This window comes from Sus scrofa, chromosome 4 (assembly GCF_000003025.6).
Source record: "Sus scrofa isolate TJ Tabasco breed Duroc chromosome 4, Sscrofa11.1, whole genome shotgun sequence".
Taxonomy (NCBI): Eukaryota; Metazoa; Chordata; class Mammalia; order Artiodactyla; family Suidae; genus Sus; species Sus scrofa.
The window spans coordinates 117,366,411-117,380,607 of NC_010446.5; the positions used below are offsets into that span (position 1 = coordinate 117,366,411).

The following is a 14,197-nucleotide window of genomic DNA, read 5'->3' on the forward strand; positions in this document are numbered from 1 at the left end:
AGAAATCATCCTGAAAATGTGAGAAATACAGTTTTTCAAAATTATTTTGGGAGGCATGTCAACAAAAACTTAGGAAAGGTTTTAAAGCATACCCATGTAATAGTTACAAAAATACAGCACATTTTAGAGACCGAAAAAAATTAGGGGCTTAATAGTCAATCTCTAAGGCCTCTTTCATATGTTCAAATTGAAAGCTTTAAGATTCTGCCGATGTGGCAAATACTAGCAATGTTTATGCATGTAATTGATTTAAAGATCAATCAAACTATATCACCTAAGCAGCTTCTGTCTATTAATCTATACTCTAAACTGTTTAAATATAATTTTAAAATAAAATGTTAAGTTGATAAATACCTTATAACAGTACCCAATGCTATGTAAGTTATCATATCATAAAAATATATCATATATCATAAAGATTTCTAAGGGCAGATGAAGGTAAATATCAGCTGAAATCTATTAAAATTAAAATTAAAAATGTGAAAAAATAAAAAACCTCTATCATGTTTTTACAAGCCTATATATGTATGACACAAAAGGCCCCGCCACACTTAATTTTCATTTGCTAAAATGTAACTGTTCCTCATTCACTGACACTCATTTAAAATAGTGGTATTTTATGGTATTTTATTATCATATACTCACTGAAGACGCCTTATGCCAAGCGAATTTCATTATAGGCTAAAAATAAGCTAGCCCTGGGAACTAATTGGTCTGATTCACTAGAAAGGAAGCTGCCTGCAATATTTTTAACAGACTGTTTCAAGCAGGAAAATTAATCTACGTAATTTGTTTGTTTAGAATGCTGTCCATTTGAAAGTATTTAGGCTGTACTCACCATGAGCATGAAAGTGTCCGTGTCCATGAGTGTGGTCATGGCCATGTCCAGCACCATGTTTCAGTTCATGACCGTGGCAATGATCTCCGTGGCCATGCGCCTGCTCGAGAGCACCGTTAAAGAGGGAATGACTATGTCCATGGCCTAAAAACAGAGTGTCAGAACACAACATATGTAAAAATATATTATCCAAAGGTTACAATAATACTAATACTAGTGAAAAGAACTAGCTCTAAAACCAGATTCAATTCAATATACATTTACTTTAAAAAGTGCTAAAGGAATTCCCGTCCAGGCTCGGCAGTAGTGAACTCAACTAGTACCCATGAGGACGCAGGTTTGATCCCTGGCCTCACTCAGTGGGTTAAGGATCCGGCCTTGCTGTGAGCTGTGGTGTAGGTCGCAGAAGCGACTAGGATCCTGTGTTGCTGTGGCTGTGGTGGAGGCCAGCAGCTACAGCTCCGATTGGACCCCTAGCCTGGGAACTTCCATATGTGTGGGGGTGGCCCTAAAGACAAAAGATTAAAAAACTTAAAAAAAATAAATAAAAAGTGCTATAGATTCATTATAATACTGAGTTCCTAGTGTAGAGTACGGGAAGGAAATGAAAGCACAGAAGGAAGTAGTAGACTTACTGGAGATGGAAATAAGTGAGTAGTACACAGAAATATTTAAAGAGATTAAGTAAAGTTGTTCATTCATTCAAGTAGTCTTATTTGGAACATACTATGTTGCAGTACCATTCTAGGCACTGGCGATAAAGAAGTGAACACAGACAGATATCTTGACTAAAACACTGCTAAGTACTATTATATATACTAACAAAGATAAAACAATGAATGCATTTGGTCACCTTAAGGCAGAGGCAGGGACGGGGCTCCATTTGGAAAATGATCAGTAAAATTATACTAAAGCAGGAAGAATCCTTAGGAAAAGTACAAAATGGTGCAGAATCTTTTCTCCACAGAACTAAAAACTACTAAACCATCCAAACAAATAGATAAAAAAAAACTTCTACAAACCATTCCAAAGCACAGAAAAAGACTGGATGTTACCTAATTCAAAAATATCACTTATATTTACGAAACTCCTAAATACCAGGAAATCAAATTCAAATCAAATTCAGCATTGAATTATACAAGAAATCATGAATAATGAGGAGTCAACTTCCAAAATGATCAGGGGATGTTGGCGAACTAGTTCTCCTAAAGCAACAAAAATGTGGGGAACAACTAAAAAATTTCAGAATTCTAGTAATTAACCAAAACCACAAAACAAAGTGAAAATCATCTACCCAAGAAACTACCAAACCTCAGTAAGATAACAGGGTCTTGGAGTTCCCTTGCGGCACAGCAGGTTAAAGATCTGGTGTTGCCACTGCAGCAGCTTGGGTTGCTGCTGTGGTGCAGGTTGAGTCCCTGGCTAGGAACCAGGGGTGCAGCCAAAAACCAAAAACCAACCCAAACAAAAACAAACAAAAAGATAGCAGGGTCTTAATGTTTTTAACTTAGAGCTATTTCCATTCCACTTCCTGCCTCAGCTCAGTTGAAACTAGCCAAAAGCACCAGCTTTCCAGATATTATTCCTTTTGAAGCTCTGTTAAAAGCACCATCTCCAGGAATTTCCGTTGTGGCTCAGCGGAAACAAATCTGACTAGCATCCACGAGGATGCAGGTTTGATCCCTGGCCTTGCTTAGTGGCTTAAGGATCCAGCATTGCTGTGAGCTTTGGTGTAGTGGCAGACGTGCCCGGATCCTGTGTTGCTGTGGTGTATGCCCTCGGCTACAGCTCTGATTTGACCCCTAGTCTGGGAACCCCCATATGCCGTGGATGCAGCCCTAAAAAGACAAAAACAAAAAACAAAAACAAAAAAAAAACAAAACCCCACCATCTCCAGAATACATTCAAGGTTTTGTCCGAACTTGGAGTTCCCTGAAAAATATCTCTATTTTCAGTGTGGTAACTATCAGACTTGGAGCTCAGCTCTGAGAATTCAATGGCCACACATAGCAGAAAATGAATTAGTCCAAGGAAGTCGTACAACAGGGGGAAAACAAACAATCAAACAAACAAAAAACAATATCAGGAACAACAAAGTTTGAGAGAAGAGGGGGAAATAATCTGATACCAGAGCTGTATTAATATAAACTGGACAATTTTCAATAATAAGAAAAAATAAGACATGCAAAGAAAGAGGAAAGTATGCCACATATACAGGAAAAAAAACTAGCCAATAGCCTTCAGCCAGTCTGAAAGGGACTCAGATTTTGGACTTGATAGACAAAAACTTTAGATCAGCTATTACAAATATGGTCAAAGAACTAAAGGAAACCATGTCTAAAAAAGAATGTATAATAAGACTCACCAAATAGAGGAAACTAATAAAGAGACAGAAATTATAAAAAAGAACTAAACAGAAATTTTGGAGTTAAAAAAATATATTAACTAAAATAAAATATCCATTTTAGAAGGGCTCAACCACAGATCGGAGCTGCAATAACAGCAAACTTGAAAATGGATCAACAGAGATTATCCACTTTGAGGAGCAGAGGAAAGAAAAGAAAATTAAGAAAAATGAACAGAACCTTACAGACCTGTGGAAACATCAAGTATTCCAAATTGAGTATAAAAGGAGTCCCAAAAAAGGGAAAAGAAAGAAAAAATTTGAAGAAATAATTGCTGGAAGCTCCCCAAATTGGATGAAAAATATTAACATACACATTCAAGAAGCTCAGGAAACCCAAGTAGAATAAACTCAAATAAAGCCATATTTGGGGACATCACAATCAAATGGTTGAACACCAGAGAGAAATTTTTAAAGTTGTATAGCACGATAAAATGACTTACCATGTTCAGGGGACCTTGAATAAGAGTAAATGCTAACATCCCCACAAAAACCACAGAGACTGAAAGACGATGAGATAGCAAAATTAAAATAGGAAAAGAATCAACCAAGAACTCCATATTCAACCAAAGTCTCCTTTAAATATGAAGTAAAAAATTAGACATTTCCACATAAACAAAAGCATTCCCTACAAATAAAACAAAAGACAATAAACAGTAACTCAAATCCACACAAAGACAATAAACAGTAACTCAAATCCACAAAAAATAAAGAGCACCAGTAAAGGTAGAGAGGATAAATGTATTTTTTTTTTATTTGTACCTTCTTTCTTCTCCTGTATGTTTTAAAAGACAACTGCATAAAGCAATAATTATAAAACTGTATTGAGTGGCTTATAACATGAAAATGTGTAATTTGTCTGACAATAATAGTACAAAGATGGGAAGTGGGAATGGAGGTATATTAGAGCAAAGTTTTTGTGTACTATGAAGTTACAAATGATCTGAACTACATTGTTTTAAGATGCTACTTATAATCCCCAGGGCAACAATTAAGAAAACAAATAAAAAATATACAGTGAAAGAAACAAGAGAATGAAAAAGATACACTAGAAAATATCTATTTAATTTAAATGACAAGAATTGAGGAACAGAGTCATGATAAGGACAGGAGATATAGATAATATATATTAAAATGGCAGGTGTAAATCCTACCTTAGTAGTAATTACAGGAAATGTAAATTGTTTAAACATCCCAATCAAAAGGTAGAGATTTTCAGAATGGATGAAAAAAAAGCTCAGCTATATTCTATCTACAAGAGGTAAATGCTAGATTTAAAGGCACAAATGAGTTGCAAGTAAAAGGACAGAAAACAAAATATACCAATACCCCGCAAGCAATAAAGAAAATGGGGGGAGGGACCTGGAATGGCTATCATAATACTATAAGCCAGAAATTATTGTGAGAGGAAAAGAATATCTTATAGTACAGGTTCAATCCCTCCAGAAGATATAATGATTATAAAAATATACACACTGAACAATGTAGCTCTAAAATACATAATGTGAAAACTGGAGTTCCTATCATGGCTCAATAGTTAACAAGCCCAGCTAGTATCCATGAGGACACAGGTTTGATCCCTGGCTTTGCTCAATGGATTAAGGATCTGGCATTGCCATGAGCTGTGTGTCATGTAGGTCACAAGCTGTGGCTTGGATCTGGCATTGCTATGGGATAGGCACAGCAACTCTGCAGCTCTGATTAGAACCTCAGCCTGGGAACCTCCATATGCCATGGGTGTGGCCCTCAAAAGACAAAAAAATAAATAAATAAAATAAAATAAAATATAGAAGGTGAAAAGTAAAAAAAAATGGAAAAATAAACAATAATAGTTGCAGATTTCTCTTTTTTTAAATAATTTTTATCTTTTAGTTGGAGATTTCAATACCCCACTTTCAATATTGGATAGACAACAAGAGAGAAGACCAACATGGAAACAGAAGATTAAACACCTGTGAACAAATTAGACATCTACAGAACACTCCACCCATAAACAGCAGAATATATATTCTTCTCACATGCACACTGAAGAGTCTCTAGGAGAAATGAAACGCTTGGTCATAAAACAAGACTCAATAAATTTGAAATAATAAAAAGTATATCATTTCATCATGATGGAATTAAATCAGAAATCAACAACAGAAGAAAATTATAGAAATTCATATATATGAGAAAATCAAAAGATACAATCCTAAATAACAAATGGGTCAAAGAAGAAATCACAAGGGAAACTTAAAAATACTTTGAGATGAACAAAAATGAAAACATGACACTCCAAACTTTGGGTTTCTTTCTTTCTTTTTTTTCTTTTTTAGCCATACCCATGGCATACGGAAGTTCCCAGGCCAGGCATCAAGTCTAAGTCACAGCTGTGACCTACACCACAGCTGCAGCAACACTGAATCCTTAACCCACTGCATCCGAGTGGGAATTCCAAACTTCAGGTTACATTATAGCCATGCTTAGGAAAAAACTTATAGCTGTTATGCCTTCATTAAAAAATAAAATGAAATAAAATAAACAAAAACAAAAAACCCTCCAAAAAAACCTCAACTCAATAATCTAAAATAATCGAATTTTTTCCACCTTAAGAAATTAAAAAAAGATGAAAAAATGAAACCCAAAAGAAAGGATAAGAAAGTACATAATAAATATTATAGCAGAAAGAAAACGAAAAAGATGAGAAAAGTAATAGAGAAAAACCAATAAAACCAAAAGGGGAGGTTCTCTGGAAAAAATAACTATTCTGACCAAGAAAAAAATGAGAGAAGACAAAAATAACTAAAATCACTGCTGACTTTGTAGAAATTAAAAAAAGAAAAAATGGTGTATTTTTTAATGCATATCTATAAACAGTAGATGAAACGGACACATTCCTAGAAACACACAAAGTGCTGACACTGACTCAAAAGGAAAGGGAAATGAGACCAGACCTATGACAAGCAAAAAAACTGAATGAATAATTTTAAAACTGCCAACAAAGTAAAGCCAAGGCTTCACAGGTGAATTCTGCCAAACATTCAGGAAGTATCAGTACTTCACAAACCCTCCCTTTACCATGCCCCCCAAAAAAACAGAAGAGGAAGGAACATTTACCAACTCATTGTGTAAAGCCAGTTATTACTCTATCTGATACTGACACCAGCCAAAGATATTAACAGAAAACTACAGACCAATATCCTTTAAGAATATAGACACAAAAGTCTTTAACAAAATACCAGCAAACCAAGCCCAGCAATATAGCAATATATCAAAAGGATTATAAGCCATGGCCAAATGGGATTTATCCTAAAAATGCAGAGACGGTTTAATATCTGAAAATCAAGGAATGTAATATACCATATTAATAGAATATAAGATAAAACCAACTAACTGAGCATCTGATGAAGAAAAAAGTCATGAATAAAATCCAATTTCCTTTCATGATGACAATACCCAGTAAACCAGGAACAGAAAGAAAACTTCCTCAATCTCAAGCCTTAAGGGCATTTCTGGAAAACCCATAGCTAGCACAGCTAACATCATATTTAATGAAGAAAGACGGAATACTTTCACTCTAAAAAGAGGAAAAATGAAAAGAATGTCCACTCTTACTACTACTTCTATTTAACATTATAGGACCTGGCCAGGGCAATTAGGCAAGAGAAAAAATAGGCATTCAGACTGGCATTCACCATAGCCTTTAGTAGGTCACAGCAGTAACATCAAAGACCATCGATCACAGATTACCATAACAAACATAATAATAATGTAAAAGTTGGATATATTGTGAGAATTACCAAAATATGACAGAGATGTGAAGTGAGCAAATGCTGTTGGAAAAATTGTGCTGACAGACTTGTTGATGCAAGATTGTCACAAATCATCAATGTGTAAAAAACACAAAATCTGCAAAGTACAATAAAATAAGATAATGCTTGTATTTAGAAAATTCTAAAGAATACACTAAAAGCCTAGTAGAATAAGGAACAATTTTAGCAATGAGGCAGGACACAAGATTGATACATAAAAATGAGCTGTATTCCCATACTAGCAATGAGCAATCCAAAAATGAAGTTAAGAAAACAACCTCAAGTATAATGGCAGCCAAAAAAAAAAAAAAAAAGCCCTATGAGAAAAATTAACAAAATAAGTGTGACACATGTACCCTAATAACTACAAAACATTGTTGCAAGAAACTACAGAAGCTAAAAATAAATGGAAAGGCATCATCCCAGGTTCATGGATCAGGATACTTAACATTATTAAGATGACAGTAATTCCTAAACTGTTTCAGTACAATTTCTATCAAAATCCCAATTGCCTTGTTTGAGCAGATATTGACAAACTGATCCTAAAATTTACATGGAAATGCAAGAAGAGTCCCAGAACAGGCTAAATAACCTTTAAAAGCAATAAAGTTGGACAGTTCTCATGTTCTGATTTCAAAATCTATCTCAAAGCTACATTAATCAAGACTGCATGGTACTGCCATAAGGACAGACATACAGATCCAAGGACAGAAATCCAGGTCTTATTTTGGACTCTTAATTCACTGATGACAAGGGTGCCAAGACAATTCAAAGGAGAAAACTAATCTTTTTAATAAATACTGTGGAGGCAATAGATATTTATATACAAGAAAATGATACTGGGCCCTTATCTGACACCATTCACAAAAACTGACACAAAATGATCACAGACCTAAATTTTAACCCTTAAATTTAAGAATGGTTCCTCATGAGGAAATCCTTCAATGTAATTACTAACTAAAAAAAAAAAAAAAAAAAAAGATTACTTCAATAGACGCAAGAAAAAAAGACATATCCTCCACTTGATAAAGCAGTTTTGCCAGAAACAGACCACAAACATCTGATGCAGTGGTAAAACTTGAGTAGCATTCTTTTGTTAAAGCAATGGTTCTGAACCTCTACTGCACATTAAAGCTGACTGGAAGCTTCAAAACGTGCTGACGTTTGGGTCTCTTCCTCCAGAGATTCTGATGTAAACGTTCTGGCATTAGACCTGGGCATCAGTGTTTCTTTAAAAGTTATCCCGGCGATTGTCCAGGTTGACACAATGATACAAGCTCTAAGTATTTCTAATCAACATTGTGCTAGAGGTCTTAGCTATATAAATAAGACAAGCAGGAATAATAGTTTTCATTCTTAATAGTAAGAAAAACTTCTCAAATACCTAAAAATGAACCCAATGAAAAACATAAAGATCTTTATTCACGTGCCTAAGACAACTTAATAAAGGACACAAAACTTAATATGTCAATTCTCCACCATTGTCCACATAAGGACAATGCATTACCAATCAAAATCCCAAAACGACCTTTTCACAACACTTGACTTGCTAATGAAAAATATGAAATGAGTGAGATAGCCCAAACAACTGTAGGGGTTTTAAAAAAAAAAAAAAAAAAAAAGGGTAAGAGAGATGGGACTAACTCTATCAGATCCTAAAACATTAAGTTTGTGGAAATTATTCCAGAGTGATAGTGGGGCAGCCAAAGATAAACAGACTAGATCTGATACATAAGGCAATTTAATATAGGGTATGAGTATCCTCTTCTATGAATGAGGAAAAGAACAGATTAATAAATGGTGCTTATTTACACTGAGATGAAAAAAAGTCCTAACTTAAACCATTACGAAAATAATTACATATAGACAAAAGACCAGTGTAGACAGGAAAAAAATCATAAAGTCAAAAATTTCACAATATTAAATTATAAGAGAATGTGTTTATAACCCAGGGATGGGAAACTCCTTAAAGCAGAAAACATACCACAAAATATGTAAGACAGAAAAACCACACTCTTCCAAATTAAAAACTCTGGCATAAAAGTTTAAAGACAAGCCATAGACTGAGAAAAGATATTTGCAACACATAAAGCAAAGAATTAGTACACAAAAATATTAAAAATGTGTATAAATGGACTAACAGCAAGACAATAGAAAAACAGGCAAACAAACACGAAGGGGACAATTCCAGAGGAGGAAAAATCTTAACAGCCTAGAGACATACAGAAAGATTTTCAATCTCACTAGTAGTCAAAGAAATAACAAATAAAATAACATTTTTATCAAAATATCAGCAAAATGGTTTTAAACCCCAAATAGTTAAGTTTCAGTTTGGGTGACAGAATATTAGTACTTGCATTTTTTGCTGGGGGAAATGTGAATGAGTCATTTGGTGCAAATTGCTCATGTCAGCATAAAATAAAAACTACATATCCTGTGTTCCAGCAGTTCTACATACTGCAGCACATTGCAATTCAAAGCACTTTCTGTGATGATGGATCATGTAAAAATGCTCAATTTTCAAAAGTGAGTAATTATGACAGAAACTGGAAATGAAGAAACAAAGGGTTCTAACCATCATACCAGAGCCATGAGAATGTCCATGACCTCCATGCTTGAAAACAAATATTCCTACTAGGTTTACCACAAACCCAAGAATTGAAACAAGAAGCAGTCTCTCATGATGCACATCTGGAGGGGCTAAGGCTCTCTAGAAAACACACAAGACAAACAAGTGCATGGGTATACTTTTTGGCCAATCAACTGGTAAAAACAGAAAGCAGTTTTTTTACACGTTTAGTTTTTTTCAGAATTAAAATCACTCCAAAACAGTTAACAGGAAATAGAATCAGTACTTACATATGGCAGAAAAGGTTAACAATTGCTATTTTTAAATAAATACAAACATTTAAAAGCTTGCAGATCGGGACTAAAACCACCCTTCTTTGGAATCTTAAGATAGTGCCATGAATTTTAAGTCGATTAATCTTTAAATTTTCTCTTCACTTGTTTTAATGTACCAAATATTAAAGATTCACGAGCAATATCCTCAGACACTGGTTTAAGAACTCTTTCCAACAGACTTCACTCCCGGAATTGTCTACCGTTCACAAAGTGTCAATATTTTATTCACAGCTCATAAAACACTATTATTTAAGTGTTTTCAATTTCAAGTAGTTTCATATATAATTTTTCAACTATTTTATGTTCCTCCTGTACATACATAATATTTTATCTAATCCAAGACTGTCTTCAAATAAATACTTCGTGATAGTGTGAAAAAAGCTCTATTACATGTATCTTTAGTTAGTAAACATGTTCATTACAGAAATGTAATTTACTGACTCTAATTATTATCTACTATACCTCGACTCCTTCTGAGAAAATAAAAAAAGCAGTGAAGATCAAAAACAGGCCATTGACAAAGCCAGCCAGAACTTCCGCTCTAACATACCTAAAGAAGAGCAAAGTAAACAACTGAATTAGTAAGTTACTTCTTAAAAATCGAAGCATAAATTTACATATATTCAGAGGTTCTGAACCATATTATATGGTTATGAATGGCCAACAAAGTCCCAGTGTTCATAGTATAAGATGTTTTATTGTATATATATATATATATATATATATATATATATCGTACAATTGAGGAAATTAATTTACTTATGAGTTACGCTTAACAGCAGAATGCCATATAACACATGGGTTTCTACAAGCCAATCAAAAGTTCTTTTTAGAGTAAGGAGGTTTAGAGACACCTTTCACAGAAATGTAAATCTCAAGTTGCCACTGAAGAAGGAAGAATAATAGGACCAGAGACGTGGCAAAGAAGGAAGGACACAGAGACAAAAAGTAGAAGAAAAGAGCTTGATAAAGGCTTTTTAAATAACTTATTACTTCTTTCTTCTCTAAGAACTCCTTCTGCTTTCTACTTTGTACCTTTCAGCTTTCAAATCTTTGGGCAAGTGGAGGTGTGATCTGAAGGAAAGTAAAATTAATTCTGAATTATCCCAGAGACAACTTGAGATTTATATTTCTACCACTCTTCTGAGATTAATACATTTAACAAAAACTTTTCAATTACCTATTTTTATAATCAATTCTAGCTTCACATAATTCTAATTAAACTATTTAAAAAATACCTGTCTTTTTCTCCATGGACTTCTGAAGCTTTCTGCTTCCTACCTGTGTGAAGCATTGGGGAAAGATTTTATTTTTCCATGAGGTATACGTGGCTTAGTTAAAGTCATTAGAAACAACTTTAACTTGGCAGTTTTACATGTTCAGACATTATTCAAAGGGTGCTGTCAGCAGTTAACCACTCTGGCCCTTAAAAAATGTAACAGGAACATCAAAAACATGGCTTCTTCCAGCCTTTTGTTAATTTTTAGATAATACAATTTTTACTGTAAAAATATTTTTAAAGTAAAGAGAACAAACTCTTTAAAAACATACTCTACACAGTTACGTTGGAGCTTACCCTGTCAAGTACATTCCAACATAAGTATGTTATTTCTACACTGAGAAACAATGCATACTTCTAATGCATATACGTGAATTAAATCAACATATTATTTGTTAGAGCATATACTAAATTCCAGCGAATTCACTGCCTGCTTTCCATAATCCACACTTAGGAATTAATCTAGTAGATCAGTAGGGTTACTGCCCCCCAAATAAAAAGCACTTTCTTTTAACCTACCCTTCTAATCCCGCAGCTAATACTTGATTGAAAACCTTTTGTCCTTGAGTTCCACTAGATTTCAAGATCAAAGGCAGGAAGGTTTTTCAGGCATCTTTTTGTCCTTAATACTTAAGTTTAGTAGGTGCTCCACATATTCAATAAATTGTTGGGGATTTAATTAAATTTAATATATTTGCTAAATGTGGCTGCAGTATTAAAATGAAAAACCTGAGATCTTAAGACACAACTGCTTTTACAAATGACTATGTTTACTTGAATGGAATGAATCCTGAAATTAAAATGTATGATCCATTAATGTGCTACTGCCTATTTAAGTATGATAGCATCTGGATTCTTTAGCCAGGGCAAAGAAAAGATACAAGTATAGATACATACATATATAAGCATGTACCCAGGTATCATCTACCTATCAGCTGTCTACCACTTTTATTCTGGCTTTGGTATTTCAAAACTAGGAGTATGACAAGTCACAAGGATGACTTCACATAAAGAAATACCAAAAAGTCTCTGCTGCTTCTCAGATTCCTCCTATTATTTCTTCTATTGTGGTCAGTCTGCTATTGTGATCAGTCTGCTATTGAACTGAGGGTTTGGGGATTCACGAGGCTTATCCTATTCAGTGTCATTCTGATATACTGGCAGGTGTATTTTACTACTGTTGCTATGTACTACTATAGCAATTACTAACAGTTTCAAATGTTACATCAGCTTTTATTCCCTAATTCTTTTCTCCTCAAAGGAAAAAAAAAGCAAATAAGGAGAAGACAGGATAAACAAATTAAAAGGTGGCAAGAACTTACTCTCATATATTTTATTTAAAGTTCAATTAGTAAAACTTGCTATGGTACTGAAGGTATTCTAAGCTATTCCTAAAAACCATCTTAAACCAGGAAGTTATGCATTCTAAATAAAAAATAATAAATACCCTAAGAATTAAGGAACTGAGGAGAATTTTTATAATTGGTTACTGTTTATCCAGAAAGATTGCTTAATAAGATATTCTAAATAGATTTTTTATATACAATATGTATGAATTACTAATCTTCTAAGACAATATTATAACTTCATAAACAATCTTTCTTTAAAAATTCAAAATATACTTTAGAATCTTGATTATATAGTACCATGGAATAGGTTCTCTTCTGAGCTTTCAAGCTGTCTGGATTTACACAAAAACAGTATCTCCTGCTTTATACTATAAAAATAATATAATTAGTATTTTTTTCTCACTTTTTATAATTTTACAAGTAACTTTACCACTTTGGTTATACCCCCAAATCAGCAAGTTGTCACAGAATTTCACAAATCTCTTTTTTAGCAGTTGTCACAATGTATAGTTATCATGGTATTTTTACAGAACTGTTTCCCTATTGGAGCACAAGTTCCTCCAAAGTAGAAGCCACATCTTATTCATTTTTATACCATTAGAAGTAGCAAAGTATTCAAATCATAGTGGTTCCTTGATAAACATCCGAAGACACACGCATGTACAAGAAGCAGAGGGTGTGTGCTTGCTCGAGAACAAATGCAAAGCTAGGAAGAAAGAGGAAGGAGGTGGGGAGCACAAGTAGAAGAGAAAACCAGGGGCATAAGAGACAATGTGTTTAAGAGAATGGATGTGAAAAGAAGGGGGAGAGAGTGCGAGGAACAGGAATGGGAGCATCAAGGAAGGAGAATCAGTGAAAGAAGAGAGCCTGGTAAAGGGCAAAAAAAAAGGAACCACAACTGAAGAAGTTAAGGGGCAGAAGCAGGGGATAAGAAAGACCCCAAGGGATACAGTGGTACAGCATAGAGGGAGCAGAAGGGAAAGAATAAAAGATGAAGGGAGGGAGAAAGAGAGGATGTGGAAAGCAGAAGGGAGAGGAGAAAAAAAGAACATGGGCACAGACCCCAGTTAACTAGAAAGAACAAGAAAGGGGGGAAGGGAGTTAGGAGAGATGAGAGGGGGAAAATGAGCATGAGGATGGGGACCAGAAGGAAAGATGGAGTCCAAGTAGGAAAGATGCTAAGAAGGGAGAGAAGGCAAGAGCACACTGACAAGGGTGGGGGCAGGGGGAAGACAGAGGGCAGGAGTCAATTAGTAAGCAGGTGAGAGGGGAGCAGGAAAGGGAAAGTGGGTAGGAGAGAGAGAAGGAGGATACTAGTTCTAAGTTTTGCTTACAGAAAAATATAATTACACTGTAAAATATTCTATGAGCTGAAAACACTCAGGCAGAGTATACCAAATAATTGAAACTCCATTGCTTCCCCCGATCAGACTCTGTCTCTAAGGGTACTAGGACCACAGGTGAGACCAGATGTTCTGATAAGGTCCCTTCAGCATAAAAACACTCTCCAAATATTTGGTTAATTGTCCAAATTCATCAAGAGTATGAAAAGAAGTATTTTACATAAAAGAAGAGCTGAAGTGGTTAAGTAATATAAAATGATACTAGGAAATAATGATTTTATGTAAATTA

At 34.5% G+C, this 14,197-nt stretch overlaps 1 protein-coding gene across 1 annotated transcript in view; it reads right to left on the minus strand.

Moving 5' to 3' along the window:
* The window catches only part of SLC30A7 (solute carrier family 30 member 7), a 76,155-nt gene that overhangs the window by 46,182 nt on the left and 15,776 nt on the right, over positions 1-14,197 (minus strand). Inside the window, exons 4-6 of the mRNA NM_001136211.1 lie at positions 10,400-10,487; positions 9,617-9,743; positions 839-982 (exon numbers count right to left, since the gene is read on the minus strand). Of these exons, the coding sequence (NP_001129683.1) occupies positions 839-982; positions 9,617-9,743; positions 10,400-10,487 (359 nt within the window). The remainder of the gene's footprint in view (positions 1-838; positions 983-9,616; positions 9,744-10,399; positions 10,488-14,197) is intronic.